At 41.0% G+C, this 27,824-nt stretch overlaps 1 protein-coding gene and 1 long non-coding RNA gene across 3 annotated transcripts; one reads left to right on the top strand and one right to left on the bottom strand.

Moving 5' to 3' along the window:
• Nucleotides 1-39: 39 nt before the first annotated feature.
• On the top strand, nucleotides 40-15,137 carry LOC148415395 (uncharacterized). Its single transcript, XR_015867293.1, has 3 exons — nucleotides 40-161; nucleotides 319-406; nucleotides 14,999-15,137. It is a non-coding gene; the product is annotated as an uncharacterized LOC148415395 (long non-coding RNA).
• On the bottom strand, nucleotides 10,270-26,739 carry postnb (periostin, osteoblast specific factor b). Of its 2 annotated transcripts, XM_088428350.1 has the most exons (22): nucleotides 26,542-26,739; nucleotides 25,581-25,679; nucleotides 21,785-21,849; nucleotides 21,009-21,166; nucleotides 20,724-20,888; nucleotides 20,505-20,651; nucleotides 19,701-19,842; nucleotides 18,701-18,913; nucleotides 17,961-18,095; nucleotides 17,411-17,559; nucleotides 17,193-17,329; nucleotides 16,908-17,038; nucleotides 16,709-16,839; nucleotides 16,463-16,565; nucleotides 16,282-16,349; nucleotides 15,961-16,006; nucleotides 15,441-15,467; nucleotides 14,193-14,345; nucleotides 13,899-13,946; nucleotides 13,484-13,561; nucleotides 13,360-13,398; nucleotides 10,270-10,804 (listed from the first exon to the last, which is right to left on the bottom strand). In XM_088428350.1, exons 1-22 carry the CDS (start codon nucleotides 26,661-26,663, stop codon nucleotides 10,776-10,778), a joined length of 2,385 nt encoding a protein of 794 aa, XP_088284476.1. In that variant the 5' UTR covers nucleotides 26,664-26,739; the 3' UTR covers nucleotides 10,270-10,775. The 2 variants fall into 2 exon arrangements, with proteins under 2 accessions (XP_088284476.1, XP_088284478.1); XM_088428352.1 differs by lacking the exon at nucleotides 13,360-13,398.
• Between the last annotated feature and the right edge of the window lie 1,085 nt (nucleotides 26,740-27,824).

Here is a 27,824-nt window from a genome sequence, read left to right on the forward strand (position 1 = left end):
TACTTTACTTATTAATAAACCACGCCGTTTCCTGGTTTCCACCACCAGATGGCAATGAATGAGCGCTCGTGATTGCAATCATTTTGCCTTCATTTTAATATTGTTTTTGTTTCTTTGCAGAAATAGTCAAACATCGACAATCATTTTCAATACCCAGTCGAGTAAGTCAACTAAAAACCGATCAAAAACGCCGACAAACCAAAACTATTGCTCAATAATTATTATTTTATTATATTTATTATATTCGTTAATAAGCGGCGCTCGCTGTGAGAAAAGGCGATGATATCATAATTTCGAAACTCTCCGTGTGTCTTTTAGGCGAAGAAACAAAGCTAATTAATCATACTACCTGCTACCTGGCCTGGAAACGAGTAATGACCACTTCCTGGAGCAGACAGCGTTTCCGGTAAGCTTTTGAATAAACATTATCCATTTTACTTTTTTTTTTTTTGCTGACATTTTTTTTTTTTTACAAAATTACACACTTGTGTAAATAAAATACACGTTTGTCAAATTTAACACATACAAACACAATGATGAATGATAATGTTCAAAGCCTGCAGGGGGCGTAAAATCACAGCTCAAATGCATATATGTGGAATTATGAGGAAGGGTATTATCTGCTTGTTTTTCTTTTCTGTGGCTTGAACAAAAGCAATTTATTACTCTTGTATATTTCCAGAATTGTGCATGGAAGCTATTATGTATACGTATAATGACCAGGATGTTATTTATGATCAGCATTATGGGCGGCGAATCCCACCAGTAAAAAAAAAAACTTTGTGATTAAAAGTGGTCCATAAGTCTTTTATTAGCATTTCTTTGCCTTTCAACTATTATAGTTATTATTGTTTATTTATTTTTTACTGATGGCAAGTCACGATGGAAAACATTTCTTCTCCCTGTGGCGATGTTGTTTTCTCTTTTTTCTTTCAACGCACATTACATGCTACAGTTTGAATTTTGTCCTCTTCTTACGGCTGGGAAAATAGATTTGTTTTAAGCAATTCAAAATCTAATATACAGTCATGTCCAAAAGTACAGTACATATTTGGATAAGTTCACATTTTTCAGCAGTCCAGCTCTTTACAACATCACAATGGATTTCAAATGAAACAATCAATATGTGTGTAAATATCAATTGAACAGTGTAGGAATTACAGCACATTTTAGGTGTACTTTGCATTTTTTAAAGGGCCAAACATATTTGGACAATTGGCTACTCAACTGTTCCATGGCCAAATGTGTGTCATCCCCTCATTTATTTACAAATAGGCCCTCGAGTTGCATTTCAAGTGTGCGATATCCATTTGGAATCTGCTAAGGTCATCTCTCAATATGAAATCCAAAAATATGTCACTATCACTGGAGCAAGCCATCATTAGCCTGAAAAATCAAAACAAACCCTTCAGAGAGATAGCAAAAACTTTACATGCGGCCAGATCAACTGTTTGTGATTCTTCAAAAAGAAGAGAAGGCACAGATGAGCTCAGCAACACCAAAAGACCTGGAAAAACACACGCAAAAAATGTGGTGCATCGTAGCCCAATTTTGTCCCTCCTCAAGAAAAACATTGGAGCCGCCACTAATTTGGCAACGGGTGCCATGTAAAACAATATCAGCATCATCAAGTCTTTTTTTCAGCATTTTTACTTAGCATAATTATCAGTTGATCTTGATTTCAGGACAATGTAGAGTTGCTGACGTCAATGGGGAGGCGGAAAAACAATGAGATTTTTTTTTTTTTAAATCAAGATACAAATGACCTGGGTGAGAAACAAATGTTATTTAATAAATTGAAAACATTTGAATGAATTGATCGATAAATCCGTGTTTTTATTCCTGCACAAAATCAGATACAGCCTAAAAAATCCATTTCAGTCGGGCCCCAATTAGGATTTGTCATCAGTAGTTGGAACCACTCTGTTGAATTTACGACGTTATCGCGCCGTTATTTGTTTCCCGTCGAAAGCGACCGCCCGCTTTGCGACAGCGGCTGCGCCTAAGTGAATCCACCTGTCCGAATTATGAGGCGCGACAATTTCAGTATCATCGTCGATGATGAATGAGCGATCATTCCTCTGACAAGTTTATAATTGTGCACACATGCTCGGACAAAGGAAGCAAATAATTCGTCAAACTGTTGTTTGGCTTTGCATGTCTGTCTGCGCGTGGGGGGGGGGGGACAAAAACGCAGCACGGTGGAGTAGCGGTTTGTGATTCACCCTCACCCATTAATGGTTCTGGGTTTGAATGTCAGCTCAGGCCTTCCTGTGTCGAAGTTGCAATCTTTTTCCTAAAATTAATTAGGTTGACTACCAGTCCATTCCCGTAATTTCCGCACTAAAAGGCGAACCATAAAAAATGGCCTGTTTTAAAACTGTTTTCATATACAAGGCGCGCCGCATTATAAGGCACATAGAATAGAAGCCGTAGTAGTTGTAGGGGTTGTGTAATGCATCCACTAGATGGCGCTGCACTAAAAGGAATGCCAACAAAGCAATCAGATGAGTCAAACATTTCAATTGGAAATGAAGAATATTGATGATTTTTGAAAAGGAATATTTTGAGAATGAGCAAAAAATACCTCGTTTACATTCAAATACAGTTTAGAACAATGCTAAGGTTTTTGCGCCACGTCACCATATAAATTACTTCAAAATCGGAGCATATAGAGCATATTAAATTTTAAAACAGGCTGCAAATGTAAATGTATAAAATACATGACTAACTGAAATGCAGAGGTAAAAAAATGAATAATTTACATGGTGATTAAGTTATTTGATTTCATTTCCCTCAAAAATGAAAACCTACTGTTTATGCACTGTATAAGGCCCGCCGGATTATAAGGCGCACCATCAGCTTTTGAGAAAATTCAAGGCTTTTCGTGTGCCTTATCGTCCGGAAAATATGGCAGATGCCACGCTCCAATTCATTGCCAATAAATGCCACACCTCAAATAAATGTCCCATTTTTTCACACGGGTAATCTTACTCTCAGAACGTATCACAAGGAATTGCGCAAAATCCAATTGGGCGTTTCTAAATGATATTTTAAGAGTGACTTCATCCTCCTCATAAATATTTCGCAGCTTTATGGGACAGATCAGTAAGGGGGCCAGAAGATGAATGTCAGGAAAGAGGAAGAAGAAGAAAATAAAACTGTCCTGGTGCTCAAATCTGTTTTCAATTTTGCTTCTTCTCATTTCAAATTGGTGTTGAGATGTTGGACACCAACGTTTTTAAAAAATTAAAGATAGATCATTTTGAGTTTTTTTTTCAGGGCTGATACCGATTATTAGTGGCCAGCCAAGCAGATAACAATTTTTGGAGCCGTATTATTTTTCAATTCACGGTAAAATATTGGTGTGCAAAAACAAAACAATACCTCTTGATGATTTTAGTTTTGATATACTTTTGATTACATTAAAAAATGTTTAGATCAATGCCAAAGATAAATCCAGAGTTTACAAAAACATAATTACGATTCAATTAAATATTAAACGTCTTTTTTTTAATAAATCAACCTGCGACCTGTGGAATTGTTTCTTTTACGCACTGAAGATGCTTCCACACACACGTGCCGGTTGTGCAACAAACTGGACGCACAAACAGCATTTTCCTTTCTCCTATCCAACTTTGTCTTCACACGTTACTTAGCGCATTTGCACATTTCTTCCAGCAGCATATTCGTGGAAGGGAAATACTTTCAATAGCGAAAAAAAAAAAAAAGACACCACTAGAACCGTTTGGTAGTAGATGACCACAATGTATCCCACTGGACCTTTTCAAAGTATTTTTTTTTCACGTGAAGTGGGACTAAAGCCTAACCCTCCATCCATCCATCCATTTTCTAGAGACGCTTCTTCTGGTAGGCTTTCAATCGGGCGTGTTACTGTTGCGTTGGTGCAGTATTCTAACAATCCAAGTGTGTCTGCGGCTACTCTTATTTCTAAACATTCCGGCATTTTCAGTCCGTTGAAGGCGTGAAGTTGCTGTAAGCAGGCAGTTTGAAAAAAGTAAACATAAATTTACAAAACTTCCGTGTACCATCTATCTGCATAAATATCTGATGTTATTGCATCTTATTCAAGCCCAAAAACAACCTTTTTGTTAGATATTTCTTGGTGCGGATTATGGTTTGAAATCTATGGTATAGCAACCAAAAAAAAGTTACATTTCCATTGTCCATGTCCCCTTTCCAACCACGCAGCCCTGTAGTAAAGGTTTTAAAAGTTTGACCCTGGAAATTCATTCAGGTTTTCTAGGTGGAAACGGATTTGAAATCAAAGCAAATTCCAATTTGACGCATCGTGTTCCGCTTTAGTTCCACCTCAATGTTACCATATAATCTGAAGCGGTCCAGTGTGACGAAAACTCAGCTAGAAACGTAAAAAATGAACGTATGTACGTAACGTATGTGTCGTCATTGATTATGATAACGGGCTTGATTGAAAAAGCGGTTAACAATAAGAAGGGATGTTTGCTGTCTGGAAAAACACTTTGTCCCCACGCTAGCTGCCACACCCACGCGCAGCTACGCTAAATACACCAAATCAAGTTCCACGAATATGAAGCAGTCATGCGCAGAACATGCATTGCGAAAAAACACCACCGGAGGGTAAATCACACGGATGTCAAAACGTTTGTCGATTCCTGCGAGCCCGCCGCCGGCGTGACCTCGCAAGCTAACGCGCGTCAGCCGAGCTAAACTAAAGTATGCTTCTCAAAAAGTCAGATGTGCTCCAACGCGTCGGCCCAACGTAAACTATTTGGTTTCCGCGTGACATCATTTTGGAGGAGGTTTGCTTTTGAGTCGAGTGCTGCTTTGCCATATCAATGATGGCTATTAATATTTTGCTTTACACATAGACAAAAAATGTCATCTACAAATAGAGGTTTTAAATGAAAAAAGCGGAGAACAATTTGCAACGTATTAAAGTAATATAATTTGATATGAAAAGCAGCGGTCCCCAAACTAAGGCCCGCGGGCCCCATCTGACCTGCTTCCGTATTTTGCCCGGTCCCGGAGCAATAACACTAGGCATGCATTATGATATTTTTTTTCTTTCCGACCACGCGATTTGTTTCCTGGTCAAGATCCTAGAAAGGGGTTTTGATATTTGATTATGAGTGGCATTGATACTCTTGTCTAATTGTTGTTTAATTCAATTTTTTTCCTTGTCAAAATCCTAGAAAGGGGCATTGATATTTGATTTTGAGTGGCATTAATATTATTTACTTTAATTTTTTTTTCCCAGTCAAGATCTCAGAAATTTTTAATATTTACATTATTAATATTTGGTTATGTGTGGCATTATTATTGTTATTGATTTTTACATTTTCCCCTATCAAGATCCCAAAAAGAGGTATTAATATTTGATTATCAATGGCATTAATATTGTTTTTTTTATCTTAAATTTTTCCTGCTCAAGATCCTAGAAAGGTGTATAAATATTTGGTTATGTGTGGCATATACAATAATCGTTCGCGTTCGATTGTCACACTTTTTTGTTTTTTAAACTGACCCGCCCTCGGATGAAAAAAAAAAGAGCTTGGGGATTCCTGTTGTAAAATATAATATAGTTGTTTCATCATATCAAATAAAAAGCGACAGTGTAACTAAAGAACAATTCGTGAGCGATGAACAATTTGACGAGGCGCGTTCATAAAACTGTCCGGCTGCTATCATACAGGTGTTGATATGAAAACACTTTTATGGACGCGTTCCAAACAACCTCCGAACTTTAGGGGGATCTAAAAGTCAACTGCTTTTTTTTATGATTTGTTTCTGACATAAATCCTGACAAAGATACCGCTTGTCTCCACACATGGCGAGTAAATGGAAAGAATTTGTCTTGCCGCGTCTTTATCTCAAGGCTATGGTTTTCACGCCGGAGAAGGCACGCGCGTCACACAAGAATGCCGCCAACGTCCGAGTCCACCGCGCGGAAAGAAAGAACCTGTCGTAAACCTATATATACATATATATATATATATATATATATATATATATATATATATATATATATATATATATATATATATATATATATATATATTGGGAGTGGTGCACATAGGTCGGTGACTCGTGTCTTCTTCATGTGATGGAATGTAGTTCATTTCCTGCAAATAAATCAATGAAAGCATGGCTCCATTGCGATGGATTGTTTGTGAAATATATTTATGGTTAGAGTTTTAGGACAGGGTTAGGGTTTCAAAGAAGGGTCGGGGTTTCAAATCGGGATTTTGTGATTTATGTTACGGTTTCAAAACCGGTTGGGGGTTTGAAGACACGGTTTAGGTTTCAAGATAGGATTTTAAGACAAGGTTAGGTTTATAAATTTTCCGTTAGGGATTCAAATGAGCTGATGGACTTCCATTGACCACGCAGTAGGTGTTGGACTCCAGTCCTCGAGAAATGACCGCTTAGGATGTTTGCGCGCCGATCCTGTTTGGTTTTTGTTCATAAATGTTTAACGCGTAATACTGCGGAACAGTACTTCTGCTGCCTTTGCAAGCGGCCAAATATCCTATTCCAAGTCAGCGGCTTTTATGGACTATGGAAAATAGAGTACGGCGTCCATCCTGAGGCAATTATTTCCTTGCCGCTTCACCGTTGAAAATATAGGATCGCTTGCGGCGAACACGATGACGTAATGACAAGGAACTTTCAATGTTTTCCTCGATGGACGCGCCTCATGTACACGTTGGAACAAATTTTGCACCCTGACGTGTTCATAAATCCAGGATGGCCTCTAAGGGTTTCTGTGTTTCTTCAATGGCTTCCTTATGATGGCGTTTGTACCTGTTTGTAATAAATCAGCGTTGCCATGGAAACTTAGTGGCATGGATGAATCATGACGCGGACGGGGACGATCATGTCCGATCTCCCTGATATGCTTCACGTTCCGTTCCTCCTACCGGGCCGTGAAATCTGCCACAAATTGAGAACATTGCTTGTTTTAGTTTGGATTTTAGCCACCCTCCCTCCAAAAAAAGAAGAAAAATTCATCCAAGTTTATCTTTTGTGAGCTATATGTTTCTGGCAAGAATAGATTTAATTTTGAACATTAAGGGTGCAGCAACACATGCGGACAATGGAACAATCCTCACAGACAATATATAATTTGTCTTCTGTGACAAAACACTTATTACATGGGCTATATTATATTGGTTCTTGATCAGTTTTCTGTGATTTTTTTCACGTACCCCCTAACAAGTGCAAAGCATTTGCGAATGAAAAAAACACCCCAAAACCGAAAACAGAGTACTGTGCCAGCTGTCTCTGAATTATTAAACTTTGGAACTCCATTCGTAGTGGTATCTTTTGGCGTAATGACGCAAGTTGGCAATAGGTTACTTCGTGTTCAAATCAATTTTTTCTTAATTGGAAAAGAAAGCTGTCATGGCATTAAAAAGCACGAAATTGAATTTAAGCTTACACCATCACTCAAAGACGTATTTGCGTCTCCTCAAAAATGTTCCATGGACGATTCCTTGTATTCCAACTACTTTTTTGGCAGCGTCGATCCGCGCTGTTTTTCTTCCCGCAGCTGCGGTGTCGTCATGAGGACATTAAAAGCAAATGATAGTTTTTCACAGAAGTTATATCACGACTTTATAACACTTGGACGTGGCATAAACAGTTTGAACGTGGGGCTGGACGGCCGCCACTTGGTCTTTCTAACTCACCAGGAAGCGTGCGCCCGTGAAAAACCTTCCGCCTGCCAAGACGTGTTCTATCAAAGCGGCCATTTTGTTTGGATACCACTGACCGATTGGCCATACGCACGGCAGACACTTCATTAGGTGCGCCGCTAATGAGCTCCAATGGACATTTTCAAGCTTGGCTGTAATGTTTTAGCGTTAGTCTCATGTCAAGCTGTCATTTTAGTTTTTAGTAAGTTTTTGTCATGCCCAGAGTCATTTTAGTCAAGTTTTAGCGAACGCAAAGATTTAGAAATGATGATTCAAGCAAGACGAGCTGGCGCTTTGGCTTTCCGTCTGCTCAACTTTTTCGGTGCCGAGTGTCATCTGAAAAGGTAAACCTAGAGTGCCAGCCAATTTTCAGCATTTTGACGGATCTCTCAAGGTCGGGAAAATTATATGCGCTATATCTATGCACGCATAGGTGATGCCATATGAAAAAAAGTACGATTCTAGCTTATTCCGTTCTTTAGTAATCACAGTTTGAAAATAGGCCATTTGAGTGACACTAAGCTATTTTGGGAAAAAAGGGGAAAATGAGTTTTTGTGAAAAGATGTTTTTTTTCCACACAATAGTGCCTTTGACGCAAATAGTTTTTGGTTTAGTGGCATCTGAAACATCTCAACAGTCCTTTACTTTGTTGAAAACATAAACAAAAACAATGAAATATATATATATATATATATATATATATATATATATATATATATATATATATATATATATATATATATATATATATATATATATATATATATATATATATATATATGTGTGTGTATAGAGAGAGATGTTTTCAAAGTCATTAGGTCAAATTGATTCAGGAACAAAGAAAGAAAAAACCGCAGCAGGAGACTAAATAATTTCAGTCGAGTTACGGTGGTCCCATGTTGAGGTTTGAGTACCAGCGAACATGTCGCCTTGTCTGCTTTCACTTAACGACAAGCGTCAGATCGCGTGGGCGGCGCCACATCCGCAGAAATTTCAATCCATGACACAATCGTTGATTGGAACAAACTGCTGACTCGCGCGGAAAAATATATCGCCAAACAAACGGAAAACTCATCCTGTCTCCCGACAGATGTTTTCTCAATCCTTCATCCCAGTACAAAGAGTCGCTGAAGTCTGAGGCCATGTAAGTTGAAAATTTTATGAATACATCTTCACGTTATGCTTACCAGGTCCCGCAAAGGTTTGTGAGTGCAGCGACCCATAAAACAGTAACATTCTTTTTCCGAGGTGTTGGTAGCCATAAATTCTGTCAAGGTTAGTTCTCCCCATCCTGAACCTGGGATTTCCTCTACACGCCACAAACAGCGGCTTTTCCTTGGACATCCATTGCCGACATGTGTTTAAAACATCGTGTAACCGGTGATGCGTGCGCCATTTGAAGGTTGAGGTCATTTCCCATGTTTCAGCGCTATCGGGTTGCGGATGCTTTTTCAGCAGATGTACACAGGAAGGTGGCTAGCATTCAGTTAGCTCACTCGCTAATTGGAGATGATGTGTATTTTTCTGATCGTAACGGTAATTCTTCAAGTTGCTGACCACTGATTGGAAAAACGACTGATTTGAGTGCATTCAAAATTACACTGGCGAGGCGTTCGCGGAACATTCACAATGTGGGAAATCTCAAACACAACAAATATACATATAACTTTTGGATATAAACATGAGAAAATATAAATAATTTGGAAGTTGAAATTCATTCTGTTTTGCTATATTTTTTTACAGTGTCGCCAAATCATTGGCGCATCCTTAAAATGGGAAATACCAGAATTTGACCCCAAAATTAAGGGTGCCTTCTTTACACTGGTGTAGGGGACTACGGTTTTTATTTATTGTTAAATTTGTCAAATGTTTTACCAAGAAAAATGTGTGTGTTGTAACATGTTCCTTATATACTATTGACGCTTTGTTTCTAAACAAGGCGAGTTTGGCTTAGGCTTCATCTTTTTGAATCAGAATTACATTTATTACGTATTGTAAGTGTATCAGACGGAAACCACATTGTAACATTTAGCAGTCATATGCGCAGGGTTCCACAGGGCGTAGTTCTCGGTCCCCTATCATTCAATCTCTATCACAAGAAGACAATATTCCGAAAGGTTTTCTGAATATATTCACGTAAGCTGATGAACGAATGAATGAACTAAGAACTTGAAAGTCACCAAAGACATTTTCCCGCTTAGTCAAAGGACTCGCTGTTGATTAATTCCATCCATCCAAACTAAACTCGCATCACCCAAAGCAAATACGCAGACCTCACAGTTCTGCAGGCCGCTCCATTTGGATACGCATGAAAGAGCGTTTTTCTATTTAAAAACTCTTCTTGAGAGCTTACCAAAGCAGACGGCCGTCAATTATTATGACTTGGCAACGAAGGAAGAATTTAACGTTATTAAACGCTCGTACTTGGAAAAACTTGTAAATTGACAAAAGAGGCATAATTAGGATTTAACGTTGGATATACAAAGACCTTTTAAGGAACTCGGGAAATTCGCAAGGCCATCATTGTCAGGTGTCCTTTTGGAAAAAGTGGCATGTTTATATGAAAGAATGCACTTTATTGGAAAACGGTTGGGAAAACAGAGAAAGCAGGGAAAGCTTTAGTTGAATACATCGTTGGAAACGGGAGACACATAAAATTGTGCATGAAACTTTTCAACAAAAGCCAGAGGAGATAAGAGCATTTAAGGGTCCGAAAACGTATTTATCATGCCGGGATTTACAAAATCTTCTACTTGAGTTTCATTGCTTCGACTCGGACAAGTACGGCACAAAGAAAGAAAGTGTAGAATGAAACCGTATTTTTTTTTTCCTTTTATTGCTCCCCTAATGGCTCGTATTAACATCAAGCCAAAATGTTCATTTGTTTGCATTTGCGACCCTTAAAATGGATATGCATTCAAAGCACCGTTGCGCTCGCTTACCGGAACCGTTTTGAACCGAGAGTACACTTGAAATGACAAGTAAAGTGCGTCCCTGTGTCAGCCAGCCGCTTTTAAGCTGCTGTGCTTTGATGCCTCGCTGCCTGATTTGCGGTCACTCCCCCTCGTCCAGGCTCAGTCCCTTCCTCTTCGCCTGCTGCCAGCTTGGAAGACAAGAAAAAAAAGGACAATTTTCATGCATTTTTCCAACTAGACGAAGCGTTTGCAGGACGTTTAACCCTTGTGAAGTATTTTGACCAATCGCACAGTATTTTAGTCAGGGTACAAGGTACAGATGGTGACATGTTGTCATTGTCTGGGTGAAATTTCAGCTCCCGAATGTCTTCTTTCAATGTGTTCCCTTTGAAGTGAAATGCCTTTGATTAAAAACAAAAAACAATAGTATTGGCCAAAATACGGCACAAGGGATCAAGGCAGAGGTACTGAATGAGGATACAATGATAATACCGTATTTTCCACACCATAAGGCGCACCTTCAACGAATGGCCTATTCTTAAACTGTTTTCATATTTAGGGCGCATCACATTATAAGGCACATAGAATAGAAGAATAAAGATGATTTGTGGAAAGTACTATCTGAAGAATGGGGAAAACATACCTCTACGTAAATTACATAAATAGACAGTTTAGAGCAATGCCAAGATGAATTAAGAGTTTAAAAGCATATTATTTTTTAATCAAATCCAAAAATCTTAAAATATATTGTTTTGTTCATTTAAAAACAGTTTCTAGATTCATTTTATAAAACCGTGTTTTTTTTAAACTCTTTTCAGATATAGGGCACCGAATTATAAGGCGCATAGAAAAGAAGCTAGAGATTTGTGGAAAGTACAATATGAAGAATGGGGAAAAAAATCCCTCTTGATTACATTAAAAGACTGTTAAAATCAATTATAATGTTTTTGTGCCTTATCCCCATATACATTGCTTCAAAATTGGAGCATATAAAGGGCACAAGCAGAATGTGCGAAAAAAATGTCACCTTGCGGTTTATCTGCTGTAAAAGGCACGTTGGATTATATATCATTGGATTATAAAGCACTGAGTCAGTTTTGGAGAAAATTGAAGGCTTTTAGGTGCGCCTTCTAGTACGGAAAATGCGGTAATATTGGACAGCAGAGGATGCTAAACGAACAGCGTGAGTGCAAATGGAGCAGCAGCAAGCATGGCAGCGCAACACCGATGCATGCGCGGTCGCATGGACAGACAAAGACTGATGTTAGGGCAATGGACTTGCTTTCTTTTTATTCTGCGTCGAATGACACATAGTTATCTGCGTAGTCCAGGGCCCTACTGAATCGTAAACATCTCAGTAAACATCTCAAGATTATAATTTATAACATTTCTGCAGGATCCCATGCTCCTCAGGTTACCACTTAAACGTAATCCCTGAATGCAGTGGGATTCATCTGGAGCTGGGAGGAAAAAAAATATACGATCCCTGTTCTACTGTGTTATGGTTCCTGGATATCAGGGATTAAATGAAATTTGTGCCGCTGGATGCTTTTCGTTGCCTAGCGGCCGGCTGTTTACTCGTTTCCAGACGTTCTGCTAAGCCAAGCTGTCTGGCGGGAACTCCTTGATTGTCCTTTCAAGGCCAGCGACTTGAAAGTTATAAATTCCAATGGTTGTAAAATATATATGTGATGCCTTTTTGCAAAGTCAGTTGTAAATGGAGAAATCCTCATGTGGACATCTCTGTCGAAAATTCGTAAAAACCGATCTCTGTGGCCTGGTTTTGTGAAAATGCATCAAATGCATACAGTATTATGTCTTGTCGCTATCTTGCATCAGCTAAGGAAGGTCTGTAAAAGGACGCTGGGTTGGAACGGCGATTAGCTCCCACACACCACAATAGACAGTGGCGACGCCTCTCCTAATGGACCATGCGGTGGAAGACTGCTTTGTGGCCACTTGCTTGCCCGCTAAATTTATATGCTGAAACCTAAAACCTGACTGGAAAATTGGTCATTTATCACTGCGAGACAAGGACTCCAAATTACTCTCTGCAAGAAAGTACTGTTGTAGCATTAAAACTGCCGGAAAGTAGAAAGCTTTGTTTTAGTTTTGTGTAGAGAATGTGGACAGTCTTGGCAACAGAACCCACATTGAAGTCAAACCGATTGCGATTTTTTTCCTACTCAAAATCCTCACACAAGCTTCTGTCCATCTTGGGTCTTGTTTGGGTAGATTCTCTATTAGGAGATCCCCCAAGTTACGAGCCCATTACATGGCTGTCTAAAACCCAAACAGGATGACTTTCTTTTTCATTTTTTGCCACGGCTTCTTGAGACTTTTTTCTGTATCCTGGTGTGGTAGACATGTCCGGTCCTAATGAAGCCACACTTGAAGGATGTTATTCCAGCAACTGGATTGCAAGTGGGCCACAGCTCGACAGACTAGAGCTTCTCTCTCAGATTATTTTGATCCAGAGGCTGAAATCATGTAAAATAGAAGATGTGGCGATTCATCTAGGAAAGGATATATACCGTATACTTTTTTACAAAAGAAAGCAGTCAAAATGTTTTACTTCCAAGTTTCTCTGAATTAAATACACACAAACGCAGCAGAGTACACAGGTCTAAGACCGTTCTATCAAAGACCATTGACTGACAGTTGAATGCAGGCTCAACCAGCTTGCAAGCCGATATGTGTGAAATGCTTTTTCGCAGAAGCGGCATTCACCCACTGGATTTACCTAAAACTCTTCGGGAAGGGTTTCTCCTTGAAACGCCCTCTATGTAAAGGCAAGCAAACAACATCCGGTCAAACGGCTTTTTTCCACTGTTAGCGTGCTAACAACGCGCTTTCTCCAAGCTCACCTTGGATCATTTTGACAAGTCGGTCCCCGTCAAAATTCGAATCCGTTTCAATGGTGGAGATCTCTGCAGCGTTAGATCCTACAGGAAGAAGAAAAGATGTAATAGCTAGTGTCGACTAAGGTAGCAGTTCTTGTCAGTTCTTGCAATGTTCTCCAGGCCTTAACACCAGAACGACCATCGGAGAGAACACCAGAGAGCTTATCATCAGGAAGGATTATAGCTCAAAATCACCTGCGAACAACTATTCTTGGTGTGTCTTATTTATTTAACAAAATTAGCAGTTCACAGGCGATATGGGATGCGTGCTAAAACCCCTTTCTGCCAATCGGCTCCCCGGGGTCTTTGTAGCTAGCAAAGCCAAATGGCTCTTCTCTGTGTGTTGCGCTAACGGCGGTAATAAAGAAGTTTGACTGACCGTCCATGGAAACGTGAGAGGTTCCAGAGCTGACTGAATACTGAGGTCCTGAAAACAACACAGTTATCACAGTTAGTCAGCGAAAATTTACCAGAACAATCTGCTAAATGTGATACGGCTGAGAATCTGTCGGGGAAGCAGAACGCGGCTCGTTATGAAGCATTATTGTTTGAACGCCCCATTCCAAGTGACAATCAAGTTTAAGTGAGGCAAGCGCGTTCGCCAAAAGACACCGGTTTCATCAAAGTTTCACCGTGCAGATTGGTCTGATTTTACGTCCATGAAAAGACTTGCCTGAGACAACTCTGGTGACTTTGGTGATGGTGGGTTCGCTTTCAATGACTCTGGTCACCTTTGTGAGGGACGGTTGGCCTTCAATGACCCGTGTCACCTTAGTGATGGAGGGTTCCTGTTGGATGACCCTGGTCACTTTGGTTACGTCGGGGGCTAAATAAAATGTAAAACAGAAAAGCAGCTGAAGGAGAAACTACTAATTTTATGCAATACGGTCAATAGATCAGAAAAGTTCCTCCAAAAAGAATGTGATTCACCATTAGAGGATTCCTTCACTCAAGTTCGAGCCTTTGGTAAATGGTAAACGGACTTTCACTTCTATAGCGCTTTTCTACCTTGGGTTCTCAAAGCGCTTTCTACTAACTAGTCGTTTACCTACTGATGACGCAGCATCAGGAGCAACTAGGGGTTCGGCGTCTTGCTCAACGACACTTCGACACCGTCACGATGGTCGGGGGATTGAACCCGCAGCCTCTCAGCTGAGAAATGACCACTCTACTACCGCGCCATGCCGCCCCGGCATTTAATGCATTTAATAAGTCGTACCTAAGCGAATTGCAAAATCTTGAAATCGGTAGCTCCATTCGTACTTGAGACAAGTCACGTGACTCCGCCACCCCCACCTTTCCTACGATGCACTTTTTCTTTGTGCTTCGCAGAGGTCTGCAGGATGTGCCAAGGAAGAAACCATTACATCACCGGGCACATCTGTTTAACATCCTCCGCAAAAACCTAGTGGCATCTGTTTTGTGCATTATATGTGACTGCGATTGCTGTGAGTTTTTTTTTTTTTTGTCACTCGTCAGGGGCACTCCACCGAGGCCAGGGACTCCCCTTTGTGGTCGGTGGGAAAAACGCCATGGAAAAGCTCTTCTACATTCAAAAGATTTGCCAGGATTTGACGGTTTGATGGCAGAAGTGCAAACAGAGGTGCATCGGTTCAAACGCCAGTGCACCCGTCATTCACAATGTAAGCAGAATTTGATGTAGCTGAAGTCATCTTTGAAATCAGTAATGAACATGCCTCCGCTTGCCACTTTAATCTTCCATCTGTTGAGTGTAAACAGTATTTGAACTCAATAATTTCCTGTTTGAGGCCTGTGATTTTCTGTATGTATTCATTTTGACTGCTACATGATATTTTGGGAGGGTTGACCAGTCGCTGGTGAAACTATAATACAAAGCTTGTGCATGGGCAAAGAATTTCCTGATGGGGAATCACATGATACTTAATCGTAATTACTGTACCTTCAACCACTCGCGTGATGTACCTCTCTGATGACAACAGGAAATAGAAAGCCATTAATGACAGTGCATTCTCAGGAAATTTGAAACTCTTATCGTATTTTCCGCACTGTAAGACCCACTGGATTATAGTATGCACATTCAACGAACGGCCTATTTTAAAACTTTTCATATATGGGACGCACCGCATAAAAAGGCACATAGAATAGATGCTACGGTAGCAACTGGGGTTGCGTTATTCATCCACTAGATGGAGCTGCACTAAAGGGAACGTCAACAAAACAGACATAAGTCAGTCAAACTTTTCGATCAGAAATGAAAAGTAAAGATCATTTGTGGAAACTGCGATTAACTTATTTTATTTTTCCATCAACCCCAAAATAAAAATTGGCGGTTTATGAGCTGTCTAAGGTACATTGGAAAATAAAGCGTACTGTCAGCTTTTGAGAACATTGACGGCTTTTAAGTGCGCCTTATACTGCAGAAAATACAGTAAATGAAATTTCAAATTTTTACTACTCACTCAAAAACGTGAGGGGGATTTCCTGATATCTGAAACCCGGAATGTACTGAAAATGAAAAAAATGTAAGAGTATGTTAGTGCAAATTCCAGAACACAGTTGGTAGCATGACCTTGCTAGATTTCCGTATCATGAGTAGCCGCATAAACACTGTCAAGAGACATGTGGTTGTTTTTTTTCCTAATACAGTACATTACGTAAGCAGATAAAATCCACATGAACTTCAATACTACTTCAGTCAAGCTTCTAAAAATGGAAAGATGTTTCATGTACAGCAATATTCAAATCTCCAAGGTAGTGTCCATCATGAGGTTCTGACAAACCTTAATCTGTATATAAGTGATGAGCCTCTTCAGTAGTGAGAGGAGGTCCTGGCTTCCAACGGGGATATCTGTGTGAAAGCGCACCGACTCTCATAAGAAAAACTGCATGAGTAGCAAAGAACTTGGTAGGGGGTGCATCTCACAGCTTGAAAGATATTTTACAAGGAGCGGAAAATCGTACCTGCGGGATACAAGAGTTTGTTGACAAAGTGAACGACTCCATTTGTGGCCATGATGTCAGACTCGGGGATTTGTACCGAGTTGACCAGCATGGTGTCGTTTGCCTGCGAAAGACAACATCCGTGAAACCCAAGACCTCGGATGACTCCTCGTTCTAATGGCAACCATCTTGCTGTCAGTTGAGCTCATTGGATAATTGCACCGCAAATCATTTAAAAAAAAGGCAAATACGCGTAACTCTACTCACAAACATCACTTTGAGGTTGCTGCCTTGCAGAGACTTGAGAAGGTTTGTCACTCCCGTTTCCAGACCGCCGCCAATGAAGACGCCGTTATTGATGTGGTAAAGAAGGATGGTTCTGAGAACGTTTATGTCACCTAATTTTAAAGAGAGTCGGGAGTTATTATCAGCGAGCAACGTGTTAGGAAGTGTGCAAAAGTCTTACTCTTCAGCAGTGAGAAATCTCTCTCCCTTAAACCGTCAAACGCCTTGTCGGTCGGGGCAAATAAGGTGAAGTCTCCCTCTTGTCTCAACAGGTCGGTCAATCCGGCGTCTTCCATCAGAGACAAAAAGATCCTGCGGCGCAAAGAGGAACTTGGCACCGGAATAGTGCAACATCTTTTTCTCATTTCCGCGGTGAACGGAACCATTTACAACTCTGCGATTAAAACCGGCGACGTCGCATATTAATGCCGAGGTCCACTTTCGTCAAGGCTTGGGCTGTACTTACTTGAACTGGCCGTTTGCTCTCAGGATCTCATACATGGATTTTTCGGCCGGTTTGAGGAAGCTCCTCATGAGATGGAGCGCTCCATTGCTTCCCTCCTTGCTTCCTCTGATGAGGCAGGAGTTCTCCACGCACACGGCCTGCAAAAGAACGGAAACGATACGCTCAAGATCATTGCACAACCGCGCAAGTCTTGCTGGTTAGTCGGAGAGACGACTTACGGTGCGATAGATGAAGACCCTCAGGAGTTTTCCGCCGATGGTCTCCAGCGTCTGCCCGTTGTACAGCTGTCCCAGGATGATCTTTTTCTTCAGGATGTGGTTCTCCAGGATGATCTTGAGCATCCTCTGATCCATGGACATCACCTCATCTACGAAAATATGGAAGCAGCTCTCAGTTTCGTGCTGAATATTTCGTTGTGCGGGTGTAGACAATTGTGGTCTTTTTTCACAATGCGATGCAAGGAGTCTGAAAGGCATAGTGGCTATAAAGGATTTATAGCTCAAGCTCGAGCTCAGGGACTGAACGGTGCGCATTAAGCTACAAATCATGTCTCCACCACAGGAAGAACTGACAGAGCATGAGGTTCCTGTGACCTCCAGCTTTGGCGTCTTGTGAATTCCTAGCTCTCTTTCCAAAACCTATAAATTGTCCAGGGCCATTGACTGTTGTACATTTTGACAAATACAGCATCAGCCCTTCAACTTAGTTCCATCCCGTGAGAGAACATGGAGTTGTGCGATGCATCCGATTGGGTGGCATGGTGCTTACCGTTGAAGGCGGTGTTGAGGGGGGCCAGCAGCGTGTACTCGGCCTCGGGCCTCATCGCGGCAGAGAGGCCCAGCTCGGACACCATGTCGCCAAAGGTGGACTGGGAACTTCCGACCAGTTCCATCACCTGTTTGGCTTAAAAAGCAGAGAGAATCCCGACGACGTTCACATCAAAGCTTTAAGTCTTGTGATTTTCTATGTTTGGTATTCATGAAAGAATAGGACTGAGGTTAGGTTTCAGTCGGGGTTGAGGTTAGGGTTAGATTAGTAAGACAAACAATATGTCTTCTGGAAGCAATTCTGATGCAGTGTTCTGACATGCAGGATTCATGCGTAGTGTTTACAAAACCACAGGATGACATAGAGGCTCTTGGTTGCCCAAGCAAGAATTTAGGGTCAATCACGGGGTGAGGGGTTGAATTGTTGTATTTAGATATAGGGTTTTCGGGCTGCACTTTGGCAAGTTGACTTGGGATTGGGTTAGCATCCTGGTAATGAGACTTGCAAGCAATATTTGGGTTCAGCCTAAGGTAGATGAGACCAGAAGCCTGATCTGTCATTTTTCAGATCAAGATTCTTATTTATTTGAGAAGATATCCGTTACAACATCTTTGATCCCTCGGTACTATGTATTTTCTGTCCCTTCCTTTTATTACTGTACCGAAATAGTAAAAAGATAGTGGCTTGGCGGTCAAGCATAGGTCAGTGAAGATTAGCGGAAGATAGACGGCAGGTCTAACCTGAGTCCGGCATAAGTACTTGGTCAACGAGGTGGATGACGCCATTGGTTGTGACGATGTCCTTCTTGCGCACCATCTTAATGCCATTGACAGTCAAGCTGTCGCCGTCACAGCCGATTACAATGCTGTTGCCCTCCAGGGTTTCATAAGATGTTCCGGCCATGATGGCCTCAGAGCATTGCACGGAATCCAGAAGGTGGAACTTCAGAAGAGCTGGAAAACAAAGAGGAGTTTATCACCGATGCGGTCCCGTTGTCGAATCCGCTTGTTAGCCGCTTGGGTGGCTTCGCGCTTCATCTCATGTTACATTACAAACAGAAGCTCCAGGGAACCAGAAGCCCCTTGGATCCTTTGGGTCCTTGAGGATAACCGCTTGGGATTCTGCCATGGTTCTGTTTAACTTTGTGTGGGATTGTGTGATCTGACATCATCAGCCAATAAAATATTTGAGGTTGACCAGCCTACTTTGTATAACTACTGCTTCCAAGGAAAGCTGCTTTATGTTGCTGCAGACTAGAAGAACATCACTTACTTGATATTCTTAGGACCGTTGTAACAAACGTATCAGCAAAATAGGGTTTGCTACTGCCCAAAACGACGTTATCTGTATAAATGTGCGATCCTGTTACATGGTCGGATATTCTCTTTCATCTGTTGACTTTCCGCTCGCGGTTACATGCGCGATTTGAAAGCGGAGCCTAATTTTTGTTATGATTCCCCACTAAACTTTGTTATGCACGCCTTGCCAAGACGTGTCCACGATCCAGACTCATTGCACAGAATATCGCGCTTTCAGCTGTTTCCAATTGGAGCCCATTTGAACCTGTGACAAAAAGCCAAGCAAACACGGAGCCTGAGAATTTTCAATTTTGCATACCTATGCTTCCACCTTCACCTTATAGCTACAAAGACACCTTGTGTTATGCTTATAGACTTTAATGTGGAGTTGAGAGATGTCTGGGGATGATTTATCATCCCTGAGAGCAAACATTTGGTGTACCTTGGAGGGCTTGCTTGTCGCTCTGGAGCCGCTCCACTACGTCGCCTCCGAGCTTGGCAAAGGCTTCGTTAGTGGGGGCGAAGAGAGTGAAATGTCCGGGCTGACCCAGCTTGTCCATCAGTCCGGAGTTTTGGGCAATATCCTGGAACCAGGGAAGCAACGGGGTCACGCTTTGAGAGGAAAAATAATTGCTGAGGAGTCACCGTAGATGAAAGGAAGGAAAATCTCGTTGAAGAGTATTTTGAGGAAAACAATCACGATTATGCGCTTTGAGAAAAATATGGCAGCAAAGTATGTAACATTGACCTCGTCGGTAATCCGTCACAAGAATGCAAACAGGAAGACGTTTTGCCGTACACAAATGTAGTAGCGCAAATAAACACAAAATGAGCGGAACTGGTGTTTGTTGATAACTCTGATAATCAACCAGATAATCCAGTATGCTACAAGGCTCCTGCAAATTATTCTTGTTTGCATGAGGAAACAACATTTTGTGCCAAAGTCAAGACTTCATCTGAAGTTACATCACCACATAGTTAATTTCACTCTTTTAACCCTTGCGCAGTAATTGGTCCTATCCTTTCATCAAAGGCATTTCTGTCACTTCTGTTTGGATTTGGTGGTTTTTTTTGTTGTTGTTGTTGTTGTGGGTTTCGGGTTGCTGCTTTTGTGGGTTCTTCTTCATGTATCTAAGTTCGCGCTTCTGTTCTCCTTGTCAGTGTCTTCGTTTGTGTGATTGTGTCCACCTGTCTGCGTTTACCGGTCCCCCCGCGCTGTGTCATTTTGCGAGTGACAAGGACTCACATTCAGCGACGCGAGGTCATCATCGACCTCGATAACATCCTTAATGGTGGTCCCCACGGCGCTGATGACGCGGTCGATGACATGGACCACGCCGTTGGTGGCCACCTGGTTTCCGTGGATGATCCTGGCACAGTTGACGGTCACCACCTGCGGGTCCACGTGCCGTTTGAAATACATGACGTGAGATGACGGCCAGCGCTAAACGTTAGTGGCGCTCACCCCGTTGGAGTAGTGATTGATGAGCAGACCCAGGTCGTTGTACATGGAGGTGACGGTCATGCCGTTGCGCAGGTCTTTGGTCAGGAGGCGCTTGTTGACCATGTGGTAATGCAGGGCGTTGTATAGCTCGATGTTGACGTTGCTTTCAAGCGCCCCTCGCATGCTCTGTCGCAGAAGGAAAGATACGATGAAAAAGATGATACGAGCCGTGATGGGAAGAACCCAAACACCGTTTGACCACTTCTGGATACCAATGGATCACCGGATCTGTCGGCAAAGCCTCACCTGTTCCAAAAGGTCCCAGGCGTCATTGCTGGGGGCAAAGAAGGTGTACGATCCGGATCCCTCGATCTCAGCCCTCAGCTTGGACGTGTCAGCGTATCTTTGGGTGGTATGGGCCTTCACCATGCCCAGCGTGCCGTACACATGGTCGATCGGGGCCACTGGGGGGGGTCAGAAGGAAGTTAAGAACTTCTCGGATGCCTCAGGAGTCCAACATCTCAAAGGATTGACAAGTTGGAAAAAGTCCTACATCAATTCATCCCATTTCCATGTTTTTCTTGTCCGGAAAACTGACATTTTCTTTACGTAAATTTTTTTTACAAGCATTGATTTTTCACCAACTTCCTTCTTAACATGAGACAGGGCAATTTTCATGTGCTGAAATATTTTTTAATCGCCGTTTCCCATGACATCTGATATCAATTCAACACAATCAGAAGACTGCTAATACTGCTAGCTGGAAGCTAACTAGCCTCTGACTGATTAGCTGCTAAAGAGCATTGCTTCACATATTCAAAATATGAAGTAACTAATTAGTTATATGACCCCGTCAATGAATTGATAAACAGTTACATTACACCGTGAGTTCAAACGTTTAAACGGCGTTATTCCCAAAACCGTGTTTAACACACGCACGCCCTCAAGAACATGTGTCGGCAACATGTGAGAGCATCCTTTACCAGAGTAATAACAAGCTTCTTCTTGCCTGGTTTGGGAGCCATGGCCCAAATAATACTTTTATAAATTGACTCCGCCATAAGTGGGTTCACGTCACACACCTGCAGGGCAACCGCGCATTCCATCCAGCTTCATGTATCCTGGGCAGCACTCGTAAAGGACGGTCCTGTGAAAGGGAAACCAGCACATTGTAAACCTCGGATAGGTAGCGAATCCTTTAAAAGGTTGACTAAAACTAAAGGCAGAATTAATGTTATATCTGGCTGCCGACAGCGTTGTCACAGTGTTTCCAGATGTGACCGTTTTTTTTGTCTCCCTTGGTACCGAAAGATGCCACGTGGTCTAGAATCCGGCTCCAAAAAGTAATGGGAACGATGCCTCCTGGATTAATGCTAACATAAAAGTAGCAGATTTATATTACCAGTTTGCGCGCCATTTGAAGGCTGACAATCAGTTTGGTTGTTGCTTGGCGTTGGGTTAACCTCATTTTGGCACGCAGAAATGCAGAGTGCTCAATGTCAAATTGCAGAATATTATGGTCAGCACAAAGATCTTTTTACGGTCTCTTCTGTGGAAACTATTCAACTAAAAGTATTGCACTCTTAAAGAAATTGCTATCTTCTTAGATATCGCACAGTAATTTGGTTTTATACAATATTCCCCCGTCATTGGGGACTGAAAACCCCCTGCGAAAAGTGAAACCCCACCCCCCCATGCACATGTATGCGGGAACCAGAATTTTTTTTAAAGAGATCACCCAGGATGGCTATTGTTAATACTTTCAAGAACAGAAAGAAAAACAAAAAGTGCAGCTGCTGTATCCTATACTTCTCACATCCGCGGGTATGAATATGTTTGAACCCTGTTTCCACTATTAGAAACATTGTTTCGTTTATAACAGCCCGGCCAACCTATGCAACATTAAAAGCGAGCCACAAGAATACCACAAGTGTATACCTACACGGTTATAGCTTCATTTCTGCTCTGCAGCTTGCACATGTGGATAAAACTTCAACATACTTATCAAATAAACAAAATGAGAACAATCTATGACCAAATATTCACATGGGAGAAAAAAATGGTACCACGTGAAATCTGCAAAACAATTGGCGGGGAGAAAAGCTCCATATGTGAGTCACCTGTTCTTCTAAATAGTGAGCCTGTGCACATTCAGGCATTTTTGGGTGGGGGGGGGGGGGGGGGGGGGGGGGGGGCATTCTGCATGCTTGAATCATCTGATGAAAAAAAGATGCTGGATTGGATGCAGTTTGCAGTCAGATGACAAAAACTCCAAATGCGTCCAACCCTCATGGAAGAAAAACACTTTTTTTTATAAGGACGTACCTTATTTTTATTAAGCTTTTTAAAACATTTTCATTTTAACTTTCTGTTAAGGCAGAAAAGTATCTATCTATCTATCTATCTATCTATCTATCTATCTATCTATCTATCTATCTATCTATCTATCTATCTATCTATCTATCTATCTATCTATCTATCTATCTATCTATCTATCTATCTATCTATCTATCTATCTATCTATCTATCTATCTATCTATCTATCGATCAAGATAGCGAGGAAATACTGTACCTAGATAGCTACTAGCTAGCTAGCTAGCTAGACGGTAAAATACCTTGCTAACAACTGTATTTGCTTGTCTGTTCTATCACAGTTTTCTAATGATGTGGTTTGAAACTCATACTAGCAATGTCAATGATTGATGATTTTTTTTTTTCTTAAAACATACTAATTGCCGGGTACGCTATGCTTCAGATTCCCATCAAAGATTAAACTAATCTTAGAATAAAACTAGGATTAGATCGTGAAGTCACCCATATTATTAATACTGCTTATTTGTGGTTTGTATGAGACTTGTAGGCACGGAGATGAGATCACACAGTAGCCTAGTCACGGCAAATCAGCATATATTAAAAAAAAAAAAAAAAAAAAATGCTACATTGCTCTTTCTCAGAGAGGGATTGGGACTGGCCCAGTTTTCGGAAACTTTTGACTTGTCAGCGTTTCCTTGAAAAAAGAATGAGTACCTCTGAAATTCACGCTAAATTAGTCAAGTCGAATAAATTCTCCCCAGGGCTGCATTCCGACACACTTACTGATTAGCAGCGTGAACGTTTCTTTTGAAGTCCACATGTAAGGAAAGTGGTCGTGGAATCGCTGTCTCCAAAGAATAAAATGCTCTGTGTTTGTGACGGTCACGTTTTTATCTACGGTACCTAATTGTGTTGACTAAAAAGTTTTCTTTTTAAGCTTACCTTAGCTATAAAATGATGACTTCAAGTGAGATAGAATTGGCCATGAAATAAAAATAAATCATCGACTCATGTCATACAAACTCCCTTTCAAACGGTGGCAGTAATGCAAAGAAAGTATTTGCCAGTACCCCAAAAAGTGGAAAAAGTGTGACGAAGGTTGGTTGATATGAGAGATGAGTGACCAAAAAAACAAACAAACATGGATCCCGTCCATGTTTTTTCACAAAAGTGCTGAGATGCCAGAAAGGGCATGATAGCGAGAGAGAGAGAGAGAAAAAAAACTAAGTTGTGCCTTTGGCGGGCTTTTCCATTCATAAATGGAGTCAGCAATTCCGAGCCACATCCTGGAGTCTGTGGTTCACCACAGTGACACTCCAAACAGTGGCCAATGGACAGCCTCCAAAATCGAATGAACAAGACGCAAAGACTACAAAGGACCTGTTTTCATTACCCCTTTGATCCTTTAACTGTATATAACATGTCAGATCCCAGAATGGAAAGATTTTTTTTTCTTTTTCCTCTGAAAAAAACGACACTTTAAAGACGACACAGGATAAACGCACATGAATTGGAAACATGTCCGGCACGTCACCCAAATTATGGTAATGTGTGAATGACTCTATACGCTACGGCGGGTCAACACCATCCTGATCCCTGGTGTTTGTTTTCGGATGTCAAGACCAATGTTCTCATAGCACATACAGTGAGCGATTCTTTACGAGTTCATCTACTTGTAGTTTCATCTCCGTTAACCCTTTTCCAAGCTAAAATTGCTCTTCTGGGATGCCAAGTCATACGGAAAATGCGCATCTGTATGAAAGTTAACAAAATCAAGGCATACAATATTTAGCGTTACGTTTCTTCATGTTCCAATTAATTCACTTTTGATTTGAAAGTAATGTGCAGTGTTTCTGTCATATCATTAAAAAGCAATGTATGTTTCGCTGATGCCTGCGGAAGTGCTGTTAAAATTTCACATAACACCTGTAGTACCTTCACGGACCCCTAGGGGGACACAGCCACGATGAGCAATAACAAGCCTGGAGCTTTAGACTGTTTTAATTATTATTATGTTGAAATGATCTTTGGGACATCATATTTTCGTTTCTAGCTGCTCATGAAGCATTAACTAAAACTCAATACAATTTATAGAGCAATTTAAAAATACCTACACTGCATACAAATTGTGATAAATAGAGTAAAAATGATTCTTGCAAGAAGTAAGATAGGAAAAAATGAATAAAAGAAGTAATACAAAAAAAAAATCATGTTCCAATTCATTTGCTCTCACCATATTTTCCGCACTATAAGGTGCATCGGATTATAAGGCGCACCTCCAATGAATGGCTTAAAGCTGTTTTCATATATAGGCCACACCGCATTATAAGGCGTATAAAATAGAAGCTACAGTCGTGGCTGGGCTTGCGTTATGCATCCACTAGATGGAGCTGCACTAAGGGGAATGTCAACAAAACAATCAGAGAAGTCAGTCAAACTTTAATAATAGACAATCCGAATCTTAGGACCGTGGATTGGTAACACATTTTGATCACTTTAAATGTACAATCAAATTTCATGGCATTCATCTCATCGTATTGATCACGTTGACTGGAGTCTACTCACGCTTTCTTTCCGCAGATGGCGCCTTGGTACCAGTTGCGACAAGTGCTGAAGTACTTCTTCCTGGTCCCCATGACTTGCTGCAAGGCGCACACATTGGGCCTGAGGTGCGTTGGAAACAAGAATAAAGGTCGAAAGGATTTATTCATGTTAGATTTATGTCAAAAATGGCAGATTGTGTTCTAGAGAAATTGAATCTTTTATATGTGGAGAAAAATGGCCTTTGAGGAGTATTTTCAAACAAAATTTCCTATCATTATTAATTCTTCCAATAAAAATATTGGAATAAAATTATATAACTTTAATCTCGCGGGCCGCAATAAACCCATTCGCGGTCCAGAACCGGCTTGCGGGCCATATTTTTGACACCACTGTTCTGGAGAATTCCACAAAGATGGAAGCCATTTAAAGTCCAAAGATAGTCCAATTATTCAGCCATTTCCAGCATTCAAAAGTCAATATTATGACAAGCTGTGCCGTGATTGCTCGTTACCTGCGCCTTATGTGATGTCATATTCAGTCGACAGCAAATGGCAAAATGTGTTTCTTAAAGTGAAATTAGTCATAGATCAAATTTGAACCTTTCCCCTGCTGAAAATGGCGAAAACTGGCAGTCAGATTTTCATGAAATAATTATTTTATGATATATTAATGCAAATATGCTATTAAAATAAAAATAGTTGGCATCATGGAGTCTACAAATATTTCATGCATGTAAAAATGACAGAAAATCGCAGATACCATTTTTTCCCCAGAGGTTTTGCCAGAAAGTGGCATGCCTCCCCCCACTATAATAGAACCCATTAAAAATGTGCATCATGACATTTCTTTGTGAGATGCAAAAACAACAGTGCCCAAAAGCGCACGCACAATAGAATCGCATTAGCCACAAGGCCGGATGACGTCATCATTTATCAAGAGCTCCGACAGAATTGCAATAAAAGCAAATAAAGGTATTTCTTACCCCTGCTTCCTTGCCCGGATGCGACTGTGCGCCACGATCTTGTCGTAGGCAGACGAGTGCGCCCCGTCCGGCAAGGATGACAGCACCAAGAGTGCAAAGGTGGCGGCGAACAGGAGCTTCATCCTCGGATCGCGTGGATGGATGGATGGATGGATGGATGGCGTGTGGGCCTTCTGCAGCCAAAGTGATGAGGGCTCCTCTCGCCGGGGGTTTATATAGGGCCCGTCGCGCGCGGGAGGAAGGACCGCATCGCTCGCAACTTACTTTTTTTTTCAAGTATTTTCCATCAGTGTTCCTCACGAGCGAATGGAATCCTCCGGTTTTTGGCTCAAAACTCAAACGTTAATCATTTATCTCTTGATTATTTCACCCTCTTACTGCCCGGCCCGATAAAGTGTTATTTTGACAAGAATAGTTGTCAAGAATAAGTTTTAAAAAAATAATCAGGAAACATGTCTTTGACGTCTATAGCCGTCTATAGTAAACAATGAGTTAATGACAAACTTGCCTCGCGGGACCATTTCTTAGGCAAACTTGAGGCCACAAAAATATTAGAAACAGCTCTTAGGGTCATGCGGTTCTACTCTAACTGAAAAAAGGGACAGATCTTTTTTTATGGCAAAAATATAGATAGATTTTGTAATTAGTGCCTGTTGGACTGCGAACACGCGTTAGCTTGCAGAATGTTGCGTGTGTGCCCCCTAGTGGTCAGACGATGTTTATCACGCGCACTCAGGTCATACTAGGTCAGCCTTCCCCAACATTTATTGAGCCTTGAAAAAATATCAAGGCACAGCACAAAAGTGATGCAACATATATAAAATATATATAAAACTGACTGAAATAATGATTCTGTCTGTCATTATACCAAATTGAAATCCTGTAGATTCACTATTGTAGTTGTAAGAAAATCACATTGTTCAAGCAAGTTTTTAAAGCCAGAAACCTGAAATTATAATTTGACAGTGATAAAGGAAAGGCGCGGAACCCATGTGGGAAACATCTGGGAGATTCCAGGCAAACATGGCTCCATGTTTCCATGGAGGTCGTACATCCAAGTGCAAATTTCATGTGGCTGTCCGCCTGGCCTCCAAACTTCCAAAATAAAAAGTCTCAACTCTGAACGTAGTAAATAATGACAATACAAGTGTGAAAATTCGAGGAAATAAAAATGACAGCAACTGTATGGAAACAAAAGAAACAAAACTATAACTTCTAGGCCATGATTTTAAAAAAAAAATAGTGTCAGTAGAGTAAATGTCTTTAAATAATTAATTGCAAAA

This window comes from Hippichthys cyanospilos, chromosome 11 (genome assembly GCF_059441005.1).
Source record: "Hippichthys cyanospilos isolate Australia breed blue-spotted pipefish chromosome 11, RoL_Hcya_1.0, whole genome shotgun sequence".
NCBI lineage: Eukaryota > Metazoa > Chordata > Actinopteri > Syngnathiformes > Syngnathidae > Hippichthys > Hippichthys cyanospilos.

Bases quoted from the DNA above. Each gene is read 5' to 3' on its own strand.
- postnb (XM_088428350.1), bottom strand. From the start codon at position 26,663: ATGAAGCTCCTGTTCGCCGCCACCTTTGCACTCTTGGTGCTGTCATCC. The intron at 14,346-15,440 runs GTACAGTAATTA...CATTTTATTTAG, and splicing joins CATCACGCGAGTGGTTGAAG to CCCCCGACGTAACCAAAGTG. The intron at 10,805-13,359 runs GTAAATCCAGTG...TTGTCTTCCAAG, and splicing joins CCCTTCCCGAAGAGTTTTAG to CTGGCAGCAGGCGAAGAGGA.